The sequence below is a fragment of the Schizosaccharomyces osmophilus genome, chromosome 1, assembly GCF_027921745.1.
Source record: "Schizosaccharomyces osmophilus chromosome 1, complete sequence".
In the NCBI taxonomy this organism is placed as follows: Eukaryota; Fungi; Ascomycota; class Schizosaccharomycetes; order Schizosaccharomycetales; family Schizosaccharomycetaceae; genus Schizosaccharomyces; species Schizosaccharomyces osmophilus.
The window spans coordinates 5,490,535-5,504,968 of record NC_079238.1 but is presented as its reverse complement, the minus strand read 5'-3'; the positions used below and the strand labels follow the sequence as shown (position 1 = coordinate 5,504,968).

The following is a 14,434-nucleotide window of genomic DNA, read 5'->3' as shown; positions in this document are numbered from 1 at the left end:
CGCCAGAGGTAAAATTGATTCACAGCGTAGAAAGCACAAATCTTCAGATTAAAAGATTCGACAGATGTAGCTTAATAAATTTAATTTCCTGTTTATATAGAGAGTCAAATCAACGGATCATGAAAAATATTAAAGTAGAACCGATTTATATAAATAACATTTTCAACCCATAAACTCATACACTCAATCTAATGCTTCTGTGACCACAATGTGAATCAATAGAAAAGAGGAAAACAGTGTGTTTTTAAATCTTATTCTTACAATATGGAAGCATTCTCTATTCAGCCGTGACAAAACACACAGACAGAGCTGAGTAGAATTGTATCTTAAAGGACACCAGGCCAACACACAACTTTAAAGACAAAACTACAGCAAGACAAATTGCTTTTGTTGCTCTTACGAAAGAAACAAGCGTCTACGGCGACACTTAGAAAAAAAAGACCCATTTCCGTTCGATCACTGCAATTAAGCGTCTGAGGACCTCACTCTTTCCTAGTATGGTTGGAGACAACATGGGGATCCGGGGTGCCGTAGGTTTTACCACTTTTTTTCCTCACTCACACGTCTTGTCAATCAGTTGAAACATACATATTAAAATTTCTTATTTTTTCTGATACAGGTTAGTAGTATCCTTATGGCTAATCTATTTCATTGGATAGGGAGTGCAATGACCCATGCAAAAGAATGGAATTCGTTTTTTTTTACATTAGCGACTAAATTATTTTTGATTTTTTCTCTTGCAGGTAATATATAATTTCAACGTTCCAGAAATTGATTGATTTGTTTGTTTACCATGATACAATATTATCAGAGAACAGTTACGATTATATTATTAGCAATTGAGTAATGTCACAGTGTCACAGGACGAATCTCACTTGTTATGAGAATAAGTATTCAGTGGAAAAGATGTAAGTAATAACAATTCATAAAATTGTATGTTTGACTTTTAAATTGGATACTTTTGTACTATAGAAGAATAGTAACAGCTTCCAGGGATCTGATTCACTAAGTAAGTTGTATGAACAATTTTATTTAGCTAGATCAGTCAAATCTTCCAATCTGAAGATTTGAGCTTTCCATTAGAGGTATATATATCTTTCTAGGATTAGTCAGCTTCTATATAACCTTAGTTCTAGATTTATAAAATTTTCAATCGCAAAAATGAACATTTAGTTTTGTAATAACGTATTTGATAATACAATACATTTATTGTATCAAGATATTAGTAATATCGTATACCAGTTATGACACCTCCCTTCTTAAGACGCTTTCACTTCCTTGAATTGAAAGATCTTGTATTCCTTGCGGTTCTATCGAGATGAAGCGCTGTGGTTAAATTCAACGAGTTTTGCATCTGCTTTCTGTTGAACAATGTGAGTGGGGATCCAAGTGACTGAACGAAGGTAGTCGTTTGACAGTTTCGTATGGTATAAACAGTAATAAAGCGAAGGCTTTTGGTTGTTGTCGACGTCTAATATACGGTCGATAGTTATATTTGCTAGAAAGTTGTTTGCATGTGAGTCTGCGTTGTATGGTTCGAGTTCAGACACATGAAATGATGCAGGGTATCGTCTTCGTATTTCACGAGGAAAATTTAAAGTATAATTGTGTTCTGCAACTTTCTTTTTTATTTCGAATGGTCCGACAAACGTTGGTTCCAGTTTGTTGTTTTGATGAAAGAATCCCACTTTACCATTCTTAATGAGTACTTGGTCACCGGATTTGAATATCGGCGGTATCTCTGTCTTGCGATTATATAATTTTGCATAACGTTCATTTGCTTTTCGTATGTGGTTTCTGATCTCGTGAACAGGTTCTGTTTGTGAGGATAAAAATGATGTACCGAGATCGTTTATCAATTGCAAATCCCATTCTGTTAGTATAGGTTGTATACCAAATGCGGCCTTTATAGGGCTTACTTTGGTAGCGCTATGTTCAGCAGAGTTATAACATAATTGTGCTTTTGTCAAATAAGCGGCCCAATTTTCCAAGTTGTCATGCATATAGCATCGTAAATATGTTTCTACTATTTGGTTAACACGTTCAGTTTGTCCATTCGTTTGTGGATGATATCCAGAAGATAATTTGAGTGTTACATTATGATCTTTGAGGTATTGTTTCCATTTATCAGAAATGAATACAGGTCCTCGATCGGAAACTATGTCTCTTGGTTTGCCGTATACAGCTACGATGTGAGATTCGAACATTGCGATCAGTTGTTCTGCGGTCGTGGTTGTATTACAAGGAAGAAACCAAGCCATTTTGGTGAAACGATCAACAATTGTTAAGATGGCATCTTTACCTTGAGATACTGGTAATCCAACGATAAAATCCATAGAATAATGTTGAAACGGTTTTTCTGCAATGGGCAGTGGTTGTAATTGACCATAGCGTTGATGATTTCGAGTTTTACTGTGCTGACATATATCACAATTTTTAACATACTTTTGGATATCGCTTGTCATGCCTTGCCAATAAAACTTTTCGCGAATGCGATTTGTTGTGGACAGTTTTCCTCGATGTCCTCCTGAAATAGGATGATCATGGAATTGATAACATATCAACTGAACTAGTTGTGGAACTGTTGGGATGATAATTTGTCTTTTATCATTAATGATGAGGCCGTTTATAATTGTATATTGCGGATTGTCGTTGTCTCCATTTAGGATTCTTTGAAAATTTTTATGATTGGAGTATTCTTTGCGAACGTAATCGAAAACATTTGTTAGATAATTTGCTTCACTTAGTTGATTGATGGCAGTGATTTTATAATCTGGGCGACGTGAGATTGCGTCTGCTGGTTCATTCTTTCGGCCAGGTCGATATTGAATTTCGAAATTGTATAGTTCCAATTCTGTTGCCCATCTATTGATTTTGGAACGAGTATCTGTGCGAATTTTTGTAAACATAGATGTTAGATTCTTGTGATCCGTTAATATTTGAAATGGTGTTTCTGTGTGAGCTAAGAAATGATACCATTTTCGGAGAGCAGCAATAATTGCATAGGCTTCTTTTTCCCATGTTGGCCAAATGCATTGACGATCTGTGAATGTTTCTGAATAGAAAGCTATTGGATGATAAACGTTGTCTTCTTGTTTTTGCGATAGGATGGCTCCTATGGCAAAGTCGGAAGCGTCAGTTTCTAATCGAGTTTCTTTTGTTGGATCATAGTGTTTTAACATAGAAACGTTTTCTAGTTCTTTCTTGATGTTGACAAAGGCTTCTTTATGACGATCGGTCCATTTGTATTTGACATTCTTTTTTGTTAAATCATATAACGGTCGTGCCAATTTTGAAAGATTCGGCATAAATCGTCTGGAATAATTAACAAAACCTAAGAAAGATTGTAGGCGTCGCAACGTATTGGGTTCAGGCCAATTTGTAACAGCTTGAATTCTTTCTGGGTCAATCTCAAGTCCTTGGTTGGAGAAGATATGACCTAAGAATTTGACTTTCTTTTGGAAAAAGGTACATTTCTCTCGATTTGCGTATAAATTTGCGTCTTGTAGCTTTTGCAATACTTTTCGTAAATGTTCCTCGTGTTCTTTTTCTGAGGAAGAAAATATCAGAATATCGTCCAAATAAACGATAATAAAAATTCCAAGGTATGGTAAAAGTACTTTGTTAATATACCTTTGAAAATTTGCTGGCGCATTGGTTAATCCGAAGGGCATTACTTTGTATTCAAATGCTCCAAAGGGTGTCTTGAAGGCTGTCTTTTGTTCATCACCTTCTCGAATTCTAAGTAAATGATATGCTTCTTTTAGATCAATCGTACTGAAAACTTTGGCTCCGCTTAGGCAATTTATAATTTCTTCAAAGTTTGGTAATGGGTAATTGTCTCTTTTGGTGATTGCATTTAGTGGTTTATAGTTTATAACCATGCGATATTTATCTGTTCCCTTTTTCGGTACAACTAGTGGAGCGCACATAAAATTTGATGAGCTTTCGCGAATTTTGCCTTGACTTAATAATTTTTGCACGTTTTCTTTTATTGTCGCAGATTCTTTTTGTGTATATGGCCTTAGTTTCGGTGCGTAATCTGGCAATTTGTTTGTAAGTTCGATTTTTAAATCACTATCTGTGTGTCTGGGTAAAGGAATGTCTGCAACTTCTGTGAACACTTTGTTGAATGATTTCAATAGATCTTCGACTTTTGGATTTTCCTTGTCGTTATTCTTTTCTTCCTTTGTCTTGTTACCATATAAAAAGTCTAAACTTTTCAATTTTTTCAGAATGCTCCATCCGAGGAGAACTTCGTTTTCTGAAGTCGGAGTAATTATAAACGTTTCGTAAAATTTTCGTTTATTAATTTCTACTGGCAATGTTAAATTTCCTTTAACTTGAAGTTTGTCGTTTGTTATCCCTAGAAACGTTCGGTTTTCTTTATTAAATTTACGCGTAATTTGTTTAGCCAGGTCTTCTCTCAAGATGGATACGTTGGCGCCAGTATCTATCAATGCATTGACCTTGAGGTTTGCAATTTTGACATCTTGATATTGTGAAGATTGCTTTTCGTAGTGTTTTTGTGGATTTCCCGCAATGATTTTGTTTATAGAGACGACTTCATCTCTTCTAGACTTGTTTCCCTTATCTAGTCATTCGCTTGGTTTTGATTTCGCTCCATATTTGGAGTCATCCCAGTTCTTGGTTTGTTCGCGCTTATTTGGTTTCCAAGCTTTCTGTTTCGGTGTTGAGAACTGTTGGCGTGTATATTTCGTTGGTTTTGGAAGTGGTGTATACCGTGCGTGGCGATTTGTTTCTCTCATGGCTTTTTGTGGATCTCCTTTTTCATATTTATTTTTTAAGAGTTGATTTCGGTTATGCATTTTTTGACATAGGAATGCACTGATCTTTATGTTGGTTTCCATGTCCAAATTTAAAAGCCATTTTCTGTACTCTGCGAAATCGAAATCTGAATTAGTAGCCTTGTCCAGATGTTCATGGAGAGTCTCTACCCAAGAATCGTTTGATCCGCTTCGAAAAACTTTTTCGAATACAAAATCGAACGTTCTATTTGGACCGGGTTTCTTTACCACTTCTCTTATCTGTTGTCTCTGATGACTTTGGGATTTAGAATAAAGATACATGATTTTTTCTTGGTCAGTAGGAAACACCAAACGTACCATTTCGTATATGGTCTCCAAGTCTCGCAAGAAATCATCTAATTCATGCTTATCTGGATTATAAACTTCTGGTTCTCTCGTATTAATTCGTCTTAAGTATTTTTCAGCCCTATTACCATATGCGTTCTCAACACTTTCAATTAGGTCCATTGGTTCTTCGGCGATGTAATCTTCGTCAATTTCCATTTGACTTAATTTTTCGGCCATTTTTTCTTGATTTGCAGCAACCATCTGTTCAGATATAACTTTGAGTTGATCGCTTATTTCCGCTTTGAGATTTTGCATATCCGCCGCACTAACGAAAAATCCAGTTCCTGAATTTTCAGAATCCATTTCCATACTTATGTTCGTTTAATTTGTAATTGAACGAAACTATTTCCACTTTGAGATTGGAAGATAAATTGTCACAGGACGAATCTCACTTGTTATGAGAATAAGTATTCAGTGGAAAAGATGTAAGTAATAACAATTCATAAAATTGTATGTTTGACTTTTAAATTGGATACTTTTGTACTATAGAAGAATAGTAACAGCTTCCAGGGATCTGATTCACTAAGTAAGTTGTATGAACAATTTTATTTAGCTAGATCAGTCAAATCTTCCAATCTGAAGATTTGAGCTTTCCATTAGAGGTATATATATCTTTCTAGGATTAGTCAGCTTCTATATAACCTTAGTTCTAGATTTATAAAATTTTCAATCGCAAAAATGAACATTTAGTTTTGTAATAACGTATTTGATAATACAATACATTTATTGTATCAAGATATTAGTAATATCGTATACCAGTTATGACAATCGGAAAGATGTTTAATATTATACATGATTGCAGTAATAACTTGTATAATGCAGAATTCCAGGAGTCTGAGGTAGATTTCAATACAAAAAACAAACGGAAATTCTTTCTGTTTGTGAACATTTATTAACCATGGTGCGACCTGAGACTTTCCCGTCGACTCGATGCACTATTTCGATCTTGTATATCCTAAAGGGGTTCATTGTTATCTGAAAACTCGTAACGGGATTCTTGGGATGTAATAAAACCAACGTAATCAGAAAGCTTTCTTTTAAGAAACACTCGCGGCTCAGTCTCATCATAGTTACCACCGTATCCCTCTAGGTATGTTCTCAAATGGCTGGATTCAAACTATCAATGTCAGAAATAGCTTTAAATTGAGGCAGCCTAGCAGGACGTTCTTGCCCATTGGCAAACGGAATTGGCTTCGTATCATTAGCCATAACTCTGTGTATAATGTTTTCAGATCTCTGTGCTAAAGTTGTTGTCTTATTAAGCTTAAATTCATTTTGGCGAATACTTCAGGTAATATTACCCGTATTGACTCGAAAACTGTTTTCTAACACCACAAGCTGCCCTTCTAGGATGCCAAACTTTGTATCTGACTCTTGGATCATGTCTTCTCTGAGATTATTGTGTCCTTGGATCATGTCTTCTCTGAGACTATTAATCTTTTCATTTGACTTTTCATCAGACAATTGAAACATTCTTCGAAATCTTGTGAAAATGTCTCTCCTCCTTCTAGTTTAGAAGTAACTGCTTTATGAAGGCTCGCCAGTTTACTTCTGAATGAATCAAATCGATCTTGGGGAATCGCCTCTGCGAATTCATTTGTAAACTTTGAGAGCGCTGTATAAGAATCATCAGAGGGTGGAGCAATTCCAAATGGATTATCAAATAAATCTTGGTTCATTTTTCAAAAGGGTCAAAGCAGCGAAAAAAGAATTGAAGACTAATTGAAGGAAAAAATATTATTATTGATTTGCAGCGACTTTTATTAGACTCATTATAAGAAGATTGGCTTTCTTGTTTGTTGATCAGGTAGAGTGCACCGATCAAGTTGTTTACGTGCGTACGGTCAAGCTGGTCGAAGAGGGTGGAATAAGGATGCTGTCAACCGCGTTACGGGTTTAACGACTCCTAACGCAATGAAAGTATGGTCTGTGCCGGTATTACTTGTCATAACTGGTATACGATATTACTAATATCTTGATACAATAAATGTATTGTATTATCAAATACGTTATTACAAAACTAAATGTTCATTTTTGCGATTGAAAATTTTATAAATCTAGAACTAAGGTTATATAGAAGCTGACTAATCCTAGAAAGATATATATACCTCTAATGGAAAGCTCAAATCTTCAGATTGGAAGATTTGACTGATCTAGCTAAATAAAATTGTTCATACAACTTACTTAGTGAATCAGATCCCTGGAAGCTGTTACTATTCTTCTATAGTACAAAAGTATCCAATTTAAAAGTCAAACATACAATTTTATGAATTGTTATTACTTACATCTTTTCCACTGAATACTTATTCTCATAACAAGTGAGATTCGTCCTGTGACACCGATATTCAGACTATACATAAATAGTGCCTGGCTATCACAAGGCCAATAGCCGTTAGAAAGATGCAGTTGAACGCCTGAAGGCCTCGTTCTTATTATGTATGGTAGAAGACAACATCGGTACTCAGAGTTCTGTAGGCTTTTCTCTTCTTGCACTTTTCCTTAATTCATATTCTTCCGTTCACACAAATAAAATGAAGCTATATCACTCCTTGGACAAGTACTGCTCATTATGCATAAAGGACTTGATGAAAGAAATAGGCGACCCACCAAATTTGACAAGTGTCTTGACCAATAACTACAATCACCCGCATTTTCAATTAAATGAAGGTTTAAGTTCTAATGATGCTGGAATTAATTCAAAGTTCTTCATACTGCTGACAAGTTTTTTGTATTCTGTTTTTCACTCTTCGTCTCATACATATCGTCTTCTACACATTTAGTAACTGAATTAAATAAAAAGTAAAAAGTACGAAACGATTAATCTCTGCTGCATAACATAATATAATAGGACAAGAAAAACAAAAGACGAAAAAAATTTCTATATACAACTCTGGAGCCGACCGACCACCAACAGCTTGCTGGAATTCATTCAAATTTCTTCATATTGCTGGAAAGTATCGGCATCCCATTTTTGCTGAGAAGTCACCTCCTTTTTCAAACTCTTCAAAAAGGCATCAGGTCCGCATGCACTTATTGCGCTAACGTTTGTTCCAGACAAATCAAAGTAGTCCTTGATATGGTTTTCTAAATTGGGCCTTTCATCAAAGTATTGAATTGAGTTTGAACCACTCGTTTGAGATAATAAATGGTGCTCTTTCACAGAATAGCTTGTCGTCAGATGACAATATATATGGACAGACACCCGATTCTGTTTTATAGAATCCTCCAAAATTTCCTTAAAAAGACGAATGAACTTGAATGATCGACATGACCATACAAATGTAATGTGAAGTGTGTTCCCAGGCTTCACCAGCATATCCCTGAAGGTCGGTAAGGTGGAAGTAATACCGCAACCGGCTGCAGCAAAAAAAACATAAGAGTAATTCTTACAGGGGTTGGACACTGGTCCATATGGTCCATCCAGGAAAACTGTCATTTCCTTGGTCGGTACTGCACAAGTAGCGTCAGAATCCATTCGCTTATGTAAATTAAATGAATTATTTTTATAGCTTGATTTAGATACAGAAACGCTAGCATTGGACTTTTCAGCTTCGTCACTTGATGAATCGTCTATGGAACCAAGATGGCTTGCCAAGCGTCGAGTGAATCCCTTTCGAACGACAACCAACAGCTCAATGTATTCGTCCCAAGGACAGCTAGCGAGGGTAAATGGATGCATTTGCCAAAAACTTAAACGAGGGATATTGATATAAACATGATTACCTGAAGACCATGGCAAAGAAAAGAAAGAAGCTTTGGGTTTTTTTCCACGCAAGTAAACGACATCATCATCAATCATGGTTGCCTGGAATGTTGTTTTATTCATAAAGCAACGCAGGACTCTACATCCACGATCCAGTGCATAGAAAGCACTAGCTGCAATCATGTAAGGAATGCATCGGGGATGATGCATGTAAATACATATAATAAAAGCAATGCTACAGACATGATGAATAAGGAAAAACCATTCATAAAATCTTCGTCGGAAACACGGTAGAACGCTGATAAATAAAAGGACCGTTATGGCGAGAATGGCATATCCCGTATTATATACACGATTAATTAAACTTAGGCCTTTCTCGGCATCCAAAGCAAGGCGCGTAAAACCATGTATGATACCTAGTAGAATGGCGAATTGGGATAAGAGACGATGAATATAATTCATCTTTTCATGGGAAGAGAAAAGCATCAAAGCGAATGGATTGTTTTTCATACTGAAAAGGAAGGAAAGGGTAAAAACAGCTGTTGACAAAAATCCTAATCTCGCACACACTAGCATTCCAACCCAATCCCCTTTTGTCCCTGGGTTGTTTGTGTCTCTTCCAATAAAAGGAACTGTAATTCCAAAAACAATTGGAACAGCAATGATTGTCATAATACCTTTATGGGTTGCCAAATGCAAATAAGCGTTTCTTATCATAAGATAAATACGCTCCAAAACTGAAGGCGACAGCGACGGAGAAGTTTTATCGCTTGGAGAATCATATCTTTTACAAGACTTGCGATATACCCTTGCTGTTTCAATAACATAAAGTCCGGAAAGAGCAACTAAGCACCCAAGAAATAGAAATAAGAAAATGATCGCCCACTTGTCATTAACATCATACTGTATTCTCCATGTTGAATCATACATTATTTTCCATGTTCAAAAGTGAAAACTTCTTTTCTATCCTATCCTTTGCTTTGCTTTGCTTTTTTGTTCTGTTAATTTTGATTTTTAATTCAATTTCAATTAGTTCCTATGAGTCCAAGATATCCCAAGTGTCAAAAGATAATCAAAAAAACCTTTATCTTGATCGCATGGAAAACCTGCAGCAACTAAATCCTTTATAAACATTTTTTCCATTTCTTTTTTATTTACGATTTTTCTACTTCTATTACTGATCATTGTTACTTATTTTCAATTAAAAATTCGTTGGCAACGGTAAACGTAATAGCAAAAACCAACTGATTTTTTTTCTGCGTGTTTGGACTTGCCATATGTGCTCAAATTTCTAATTGAAATTCGTCTGCATGCGAATGTAAGTACGATAATCAAAGGAATCAATAAAAAAAAGAAATAAACAACTACTACAAAGCATCATTGTTTCAAACCAAAAGCTTGTTGAGCAAGTGAGTGACAATGGACATTTACCGAAATAAGCACTTAGAATCAAACGACCCCGTTGGGTATGACAAAAAACAAGTCACCCATGAAACAACATTGTTACGTCATGACTTTCATCTAATGATTCTGAAAAATAAAAAAAGGAAAGTGATTTCTACCGATGTGAAAATTTGACAGTCAAAATCGCGGTATTTGAGGTGATTTCCATGTTTAATTTTTTTTTTATTTTCGCATTTTGACAAAAGTTGAAATAACTTTTGTATTTCAACGTAATAGCTAGATATAACCTTTTCCTGGTAGAAGCAATCATCCCCAATAAAATGCAAAACCCCATTTTCTTTATGGAAAAGAAAAACGTTAATGGGTTAGATGGAGATAGTCAGTTTTTCAATAAACGAGTAAAGGCTTTCATCATACAAGAGTCAATTAGCTGGGGAGGGCAACTAACAGGAGCGGTTTTTTGTAAGTGGAACGTACGTTGAGGTACATTTCAAGTAACTTTTTTTTGTCAGGGTCACGGCCATAACTAAATGATGACCGAAATCGGTTTTCTGAGTATACATCTCCTTATAGAGCATCGTTCTGTATACAACGCATAAAGCATGAAGACAGCTTTTTAGAGTGAATTTCATATAAATCCGTACTACTGTAGATGTGTGCCAATTCAATGCTGTTTCATTGCTTTCCTCTGGTTGTGAGAACTAGTTGAAAACTGAAGTGTTTGGCAACAATGTAACATCCACCACCGTACTAGCTTCAGATGATTGATTTTGAACGAACAGGCAAGAGAAAAGGAGGGAAGGAAGGTTGCCGTTGTTCACACCTAAGACCGCGGCAATGATAGTGTAAAGACTCGGTGTTGGAAGTATCTCATTGTAACTAAACATGTCAAGCATTTTTTTATTCTTATTCCTGTTCAGCGAACGACCCATTTACTTCAAATACACCAGATTTCATTCATATGTCACAAATCTCTTTGCTTTGTTTACGATTTGTAATATGCGAACTATCACTTTATATGATTTTAGTTGATATATTCGGATTACTTATTTGCATATAGCAGCATCGTAGAAGTAGAAAGCAATAAAAGACAGACAGGAAGCAATACCGGCATACTGATGATACCTTACAAAATTAGTTGCAAAGTACAAAAACATAATCCAAATCCATAGCATGATGTTAAAAGTCTGTTTTTAGAACCACCTATTTTTCGTCATTCCAACTTCATGCAAAGGCGACTATTTCCATGTGAGTTTCATACTTTTTTAGGATAAACAGAGAACAGTAAGCCATTCTTACATTATGTTTAAAAAAAAGATTGGAAGATATCTCTGGTAATTCTAACAATTTCCATAGCTGTTTTGCATTGCAAACTTTGTGTGCCAATCCAACTATAGAATCGCTGACGAAAACCCGTTTCTTGGATTTACGTCGAACCCAAGTTCGATCATTCAGGAAATCTAAGTAACTTCCAAATATGAATTCTTACCCTTCAATTGACAAATAAACGAATCTTCCCCAAGTCTACCGTCTGAATTTTTGCTCGAAAGACACTCAGGTTGAAACCAGATCTTTTCATATCTATTTCAAAGCGAACTTATTGGAATCTCCAGCGCCTGTTTATTGTCTTTCTACTACAGGACAAGAAGAAACCAATTCCCTATTTACAGCACTATTATATCCACCGACTTTTATTCTAACAGCCAGTGAATATTACAACCGTGACAAACGCAATGGCCCTTTCTTGCCAGCGTAATCGAGACCTAGAGATTCCTAATTCTTTCCAAAATTTATCATTTGAACTACCTATGTGACCATGTTTGTTGTTAATTTTAACAGAAAAAAATATAATTTCCAAGTCTACTAATTGGGCCGTCGAGCATGATTAGACGGGTTTCCGAAGAACAACAGATAATCTATCTACCGCAAGGTTCCACCATCTTGACGATTGAATATGTATATAAATGTTGGAATGGCGGTGCTTTTGCGTATTGATCTTTGTCATTCTTTTCCCGCCTGAGAAAACGAAGCATTGACTAGACATCGTTTGTCGTCAACCGAGGCGCTTTATAGCTTATAAGTACTACTATAGGAAAACGAACCAAACCGAAAGGACGCTGTCAATCTTTCATCATGAGCAACGACGAAACAGATGACTATCTTACCCATATCAGTGGAAGTCGTAGTTCACATTCATCCGATTCAGAGGAAGACAAAAAAGGACCACATACATTTACACTCAAGTTAACGGAATTAGAATCCCAACCCAAGGTCCATGAAGCCAAACCCGATGACTTGGGACCACCACTTCCTCAAAGGACCCTATACTCTTTGTTCTTTGGACCAAGGACAAAAATACCCGACGATGCGATAGCCACTCAGTATTCCGTGTACGATGATCCCAATGTACGAGAAGCGTATTACCCTATTGATACCTATGAAAATAATCACCGATTCGACCCATTTTTTCGATGGAGTTGGAGAGAAGAAAAACGACTTGTTAGAAAAATGGATTTGTTTATTATGCTCTGGACATGTGTTATGTTTTTCGCACTCGAGCTGGATCGTGCCAATATCAAACAAGCGCTGAGTGATAACCTTTTGGGTGATTTAGGCATGACCACAAATGATTATAATAACGGAATGATTGTTTTTTACTGCTCCTTTTTACTTGCAGAGTTGCCATCACAACTGATCAGTAAACGTATTGGTCCTGATCACTGGATCCCCACTCAAATCACGCTTTGGAGTATTGTGACAATATTTCAATTTTTCTTAAAAAATAAAGCTTCCTTTTATGTGACCCGAGCCTTGCTTGGTGTTTTAGAAGGAGGATTCATTCCGGATGTTGTTTTGTATTTGTCTTATTACTACACGGGTTCCGAGTTGAACCTTCGCTTTTCCTTCTTTTGGATTTCCAATTCCCTTGCTGATATTTTCGCTGCTTTTTCTGCCGTCGGCATTCTCAAACTAGGTGGTCGCCATGGGATTGCTGGTTGGCGCTACCTCTTTTTGATTCAAGGCCTTATCACTTTTTTTATTGGTTTATTTTCCTATGGTATGATGCCTTCTGGCCCCACTGCCACTGCCTCTTGGTTCCGCGGGAAAAAAGGTTGGTTTAGTGAACGACAAGAGAAAATCATTGTCAATCGAGCATTACGAAACGATCCTTCGAAAGGTACTATGCACAATCGACAAGCATTAACTCCCAAGCTTCTTTGGAAAGCCCTCTGCGATTACCATTTGTGGCCTCTGTATGCAATTGGAGTTTGTTTTATGATTCCCTGTACTCCACCAAACTCCTATTTAACATTGAGCTTGAAAAACCTTGGATTCTCAACTGTCAAAACCAATTTACTAGTCCTTCCGTCAATATTCTTAAAGATTATAAACATGTTGACACTTACGTTTTTCAGCGAAATGATTGGAGAGAAAGCAATGGTTTGCATGAGTCCGCAATTTTATATGCTGCCTCTACTAATTGCCTTGTACGTTTTGCCCGGGTCTACCAGCAAGTGGGTATTGTATGTACTCTCTACTTTAATTGTTGGTACACCTTATGCGCATCCAGTACAGGTAGGTTGGAATTCTCAAAATTCGAATTCTGTTCGTACCCGAACTGTGTCTGCTTCATTGTATAATATCTCGGTCCAGATTGGTGGTATTGTGTCTTCCATGATTTATCGGGCAGATGATGCCCCTCGCTACAGACGAGGAAACCGCGATCTCATTGGCATTACTTGCCTTAACGTTGTTATTTATTTATTTACAAAATTCTTCTATGTCTACATAAACAAAAAGAGAGAGAAAGTATGGAATGACACGACGGAAGAGGAGAAAAAATATTACATTGAAAATACTACGGATGAAGGAAACAAAAGACTAGATTTTCGTTTTCTTCACTGAGTACCTATTGTGTATTAATCATATATTTGAGAGACCTTTACGAATAATATGCTGAATGAAATTCTTTTTTCTTGATGGCGCAAAGTATAAAAATGCCTTTGAAGCGAATATGGGCCTTGTGGAGCTGAATTTTTTAAACGAAAATCATTTTGAGTTCAAATTGAATGTTTGAGATAGCAATTTTAGTTAAATTCTTCAGATCTTTGGATGGGAAGATCCAACTATAATATCGGCTTTACTCCGATTTTACCAACAAATTTCGCGA

The 14,434-nt window shown here is 36.2% G+C and overlaps 5 protein-coding genes across 5 annotated transcripts; 1 reads left to right on the top strand and 4 right to left on the bottom strand.

The window, feature by feature from the left end:
• Positions 1-4,598: 4,598 nt before the first annotated feature.
• Positions 4,599-5,312, bottom strand: SOMG_02491 (uncharacterized protein; the record flags this gene model as incomplete). Its single annotated transcript, XM_056181283.1, has 1 exon — positions 4,599-5,312. One exon carries the CDS (start codon positions 5,310-5,312, stop codon positions 4,599-4,601), a length of 714 nt encoding a protein of 237 aa, XP_056035689.1.
• Positions 5,313-6,002: 690 nt separating this feature from the next.
• SOMG_02490 (uncharacterized protein) lies at positions 6,003-6,224 on the bottom strand (the record flags this gene model as incomplete). Its single annotated transcript, XM_056181282.1, has 1 exon — positions 6,003-6,224. One exon carries the CDS (start codon positions 6,222-6,224, stop codon positions 6,003-6,005), a length of 222 nt encoding a protein of 73 aa, XP_056035688.1.
• Positions 6,225-6,443: 219 nt separating this feature from the next.
• On the bottom strand, positions 6,444-6,835 carry SOMG_02489 (uncharacterized protein; the record flags this gene model as incomplete). Its single annotated transcript, XM_056181281.1, has 2 exons — positions 6,444-6,605; positions 6,680-6,835. 2 exons carry the CDS (start codon positions 6,833-6,835, stop codon positions 6,444-6,446), a joined length of 318 nt encoding a protein of 105 aa, XP_056035894.1.
• Positions 6,836-8,085: 1,250 nt separating this feature from the next.
• On the bottom strand, positions 8,086-9,789 carry SOMG_02488 (ferric reductase transmembrane component; the record flags this gene model as incomplete). The annotated part of the gene is made up of 1 exon (XM_056181280.1): positions 8,086-9,789. The coding sequence occupies one exon, from the start codon at positions 9,787-9,789 to the stop codon at positions 8,086-8,088; it is 1,704 nt and encodes a 567-aa protein (XP_056035895.1).
• A 2,607-nt stretch (positions 9,790-12,396) lies between these two features.
• Positions 12,397-14,169, top strand: SOMG_02487 (pantothenate transporter liz1; the record flags this gene model as incomplete). Its single annotated transcript, XM_056181279.1, has 1 exon — positions 12,397-14,169. The coding sequence occupies one exon, from the start codon at positions 12,397-12,399 to the stop codon at positions 14,167-14,169; it is 1,773 nt and encodes a 590-aa protein (XP_056035896.1).
• Positions 14,170-14,434: the final 265 nt, after the last annotated feature.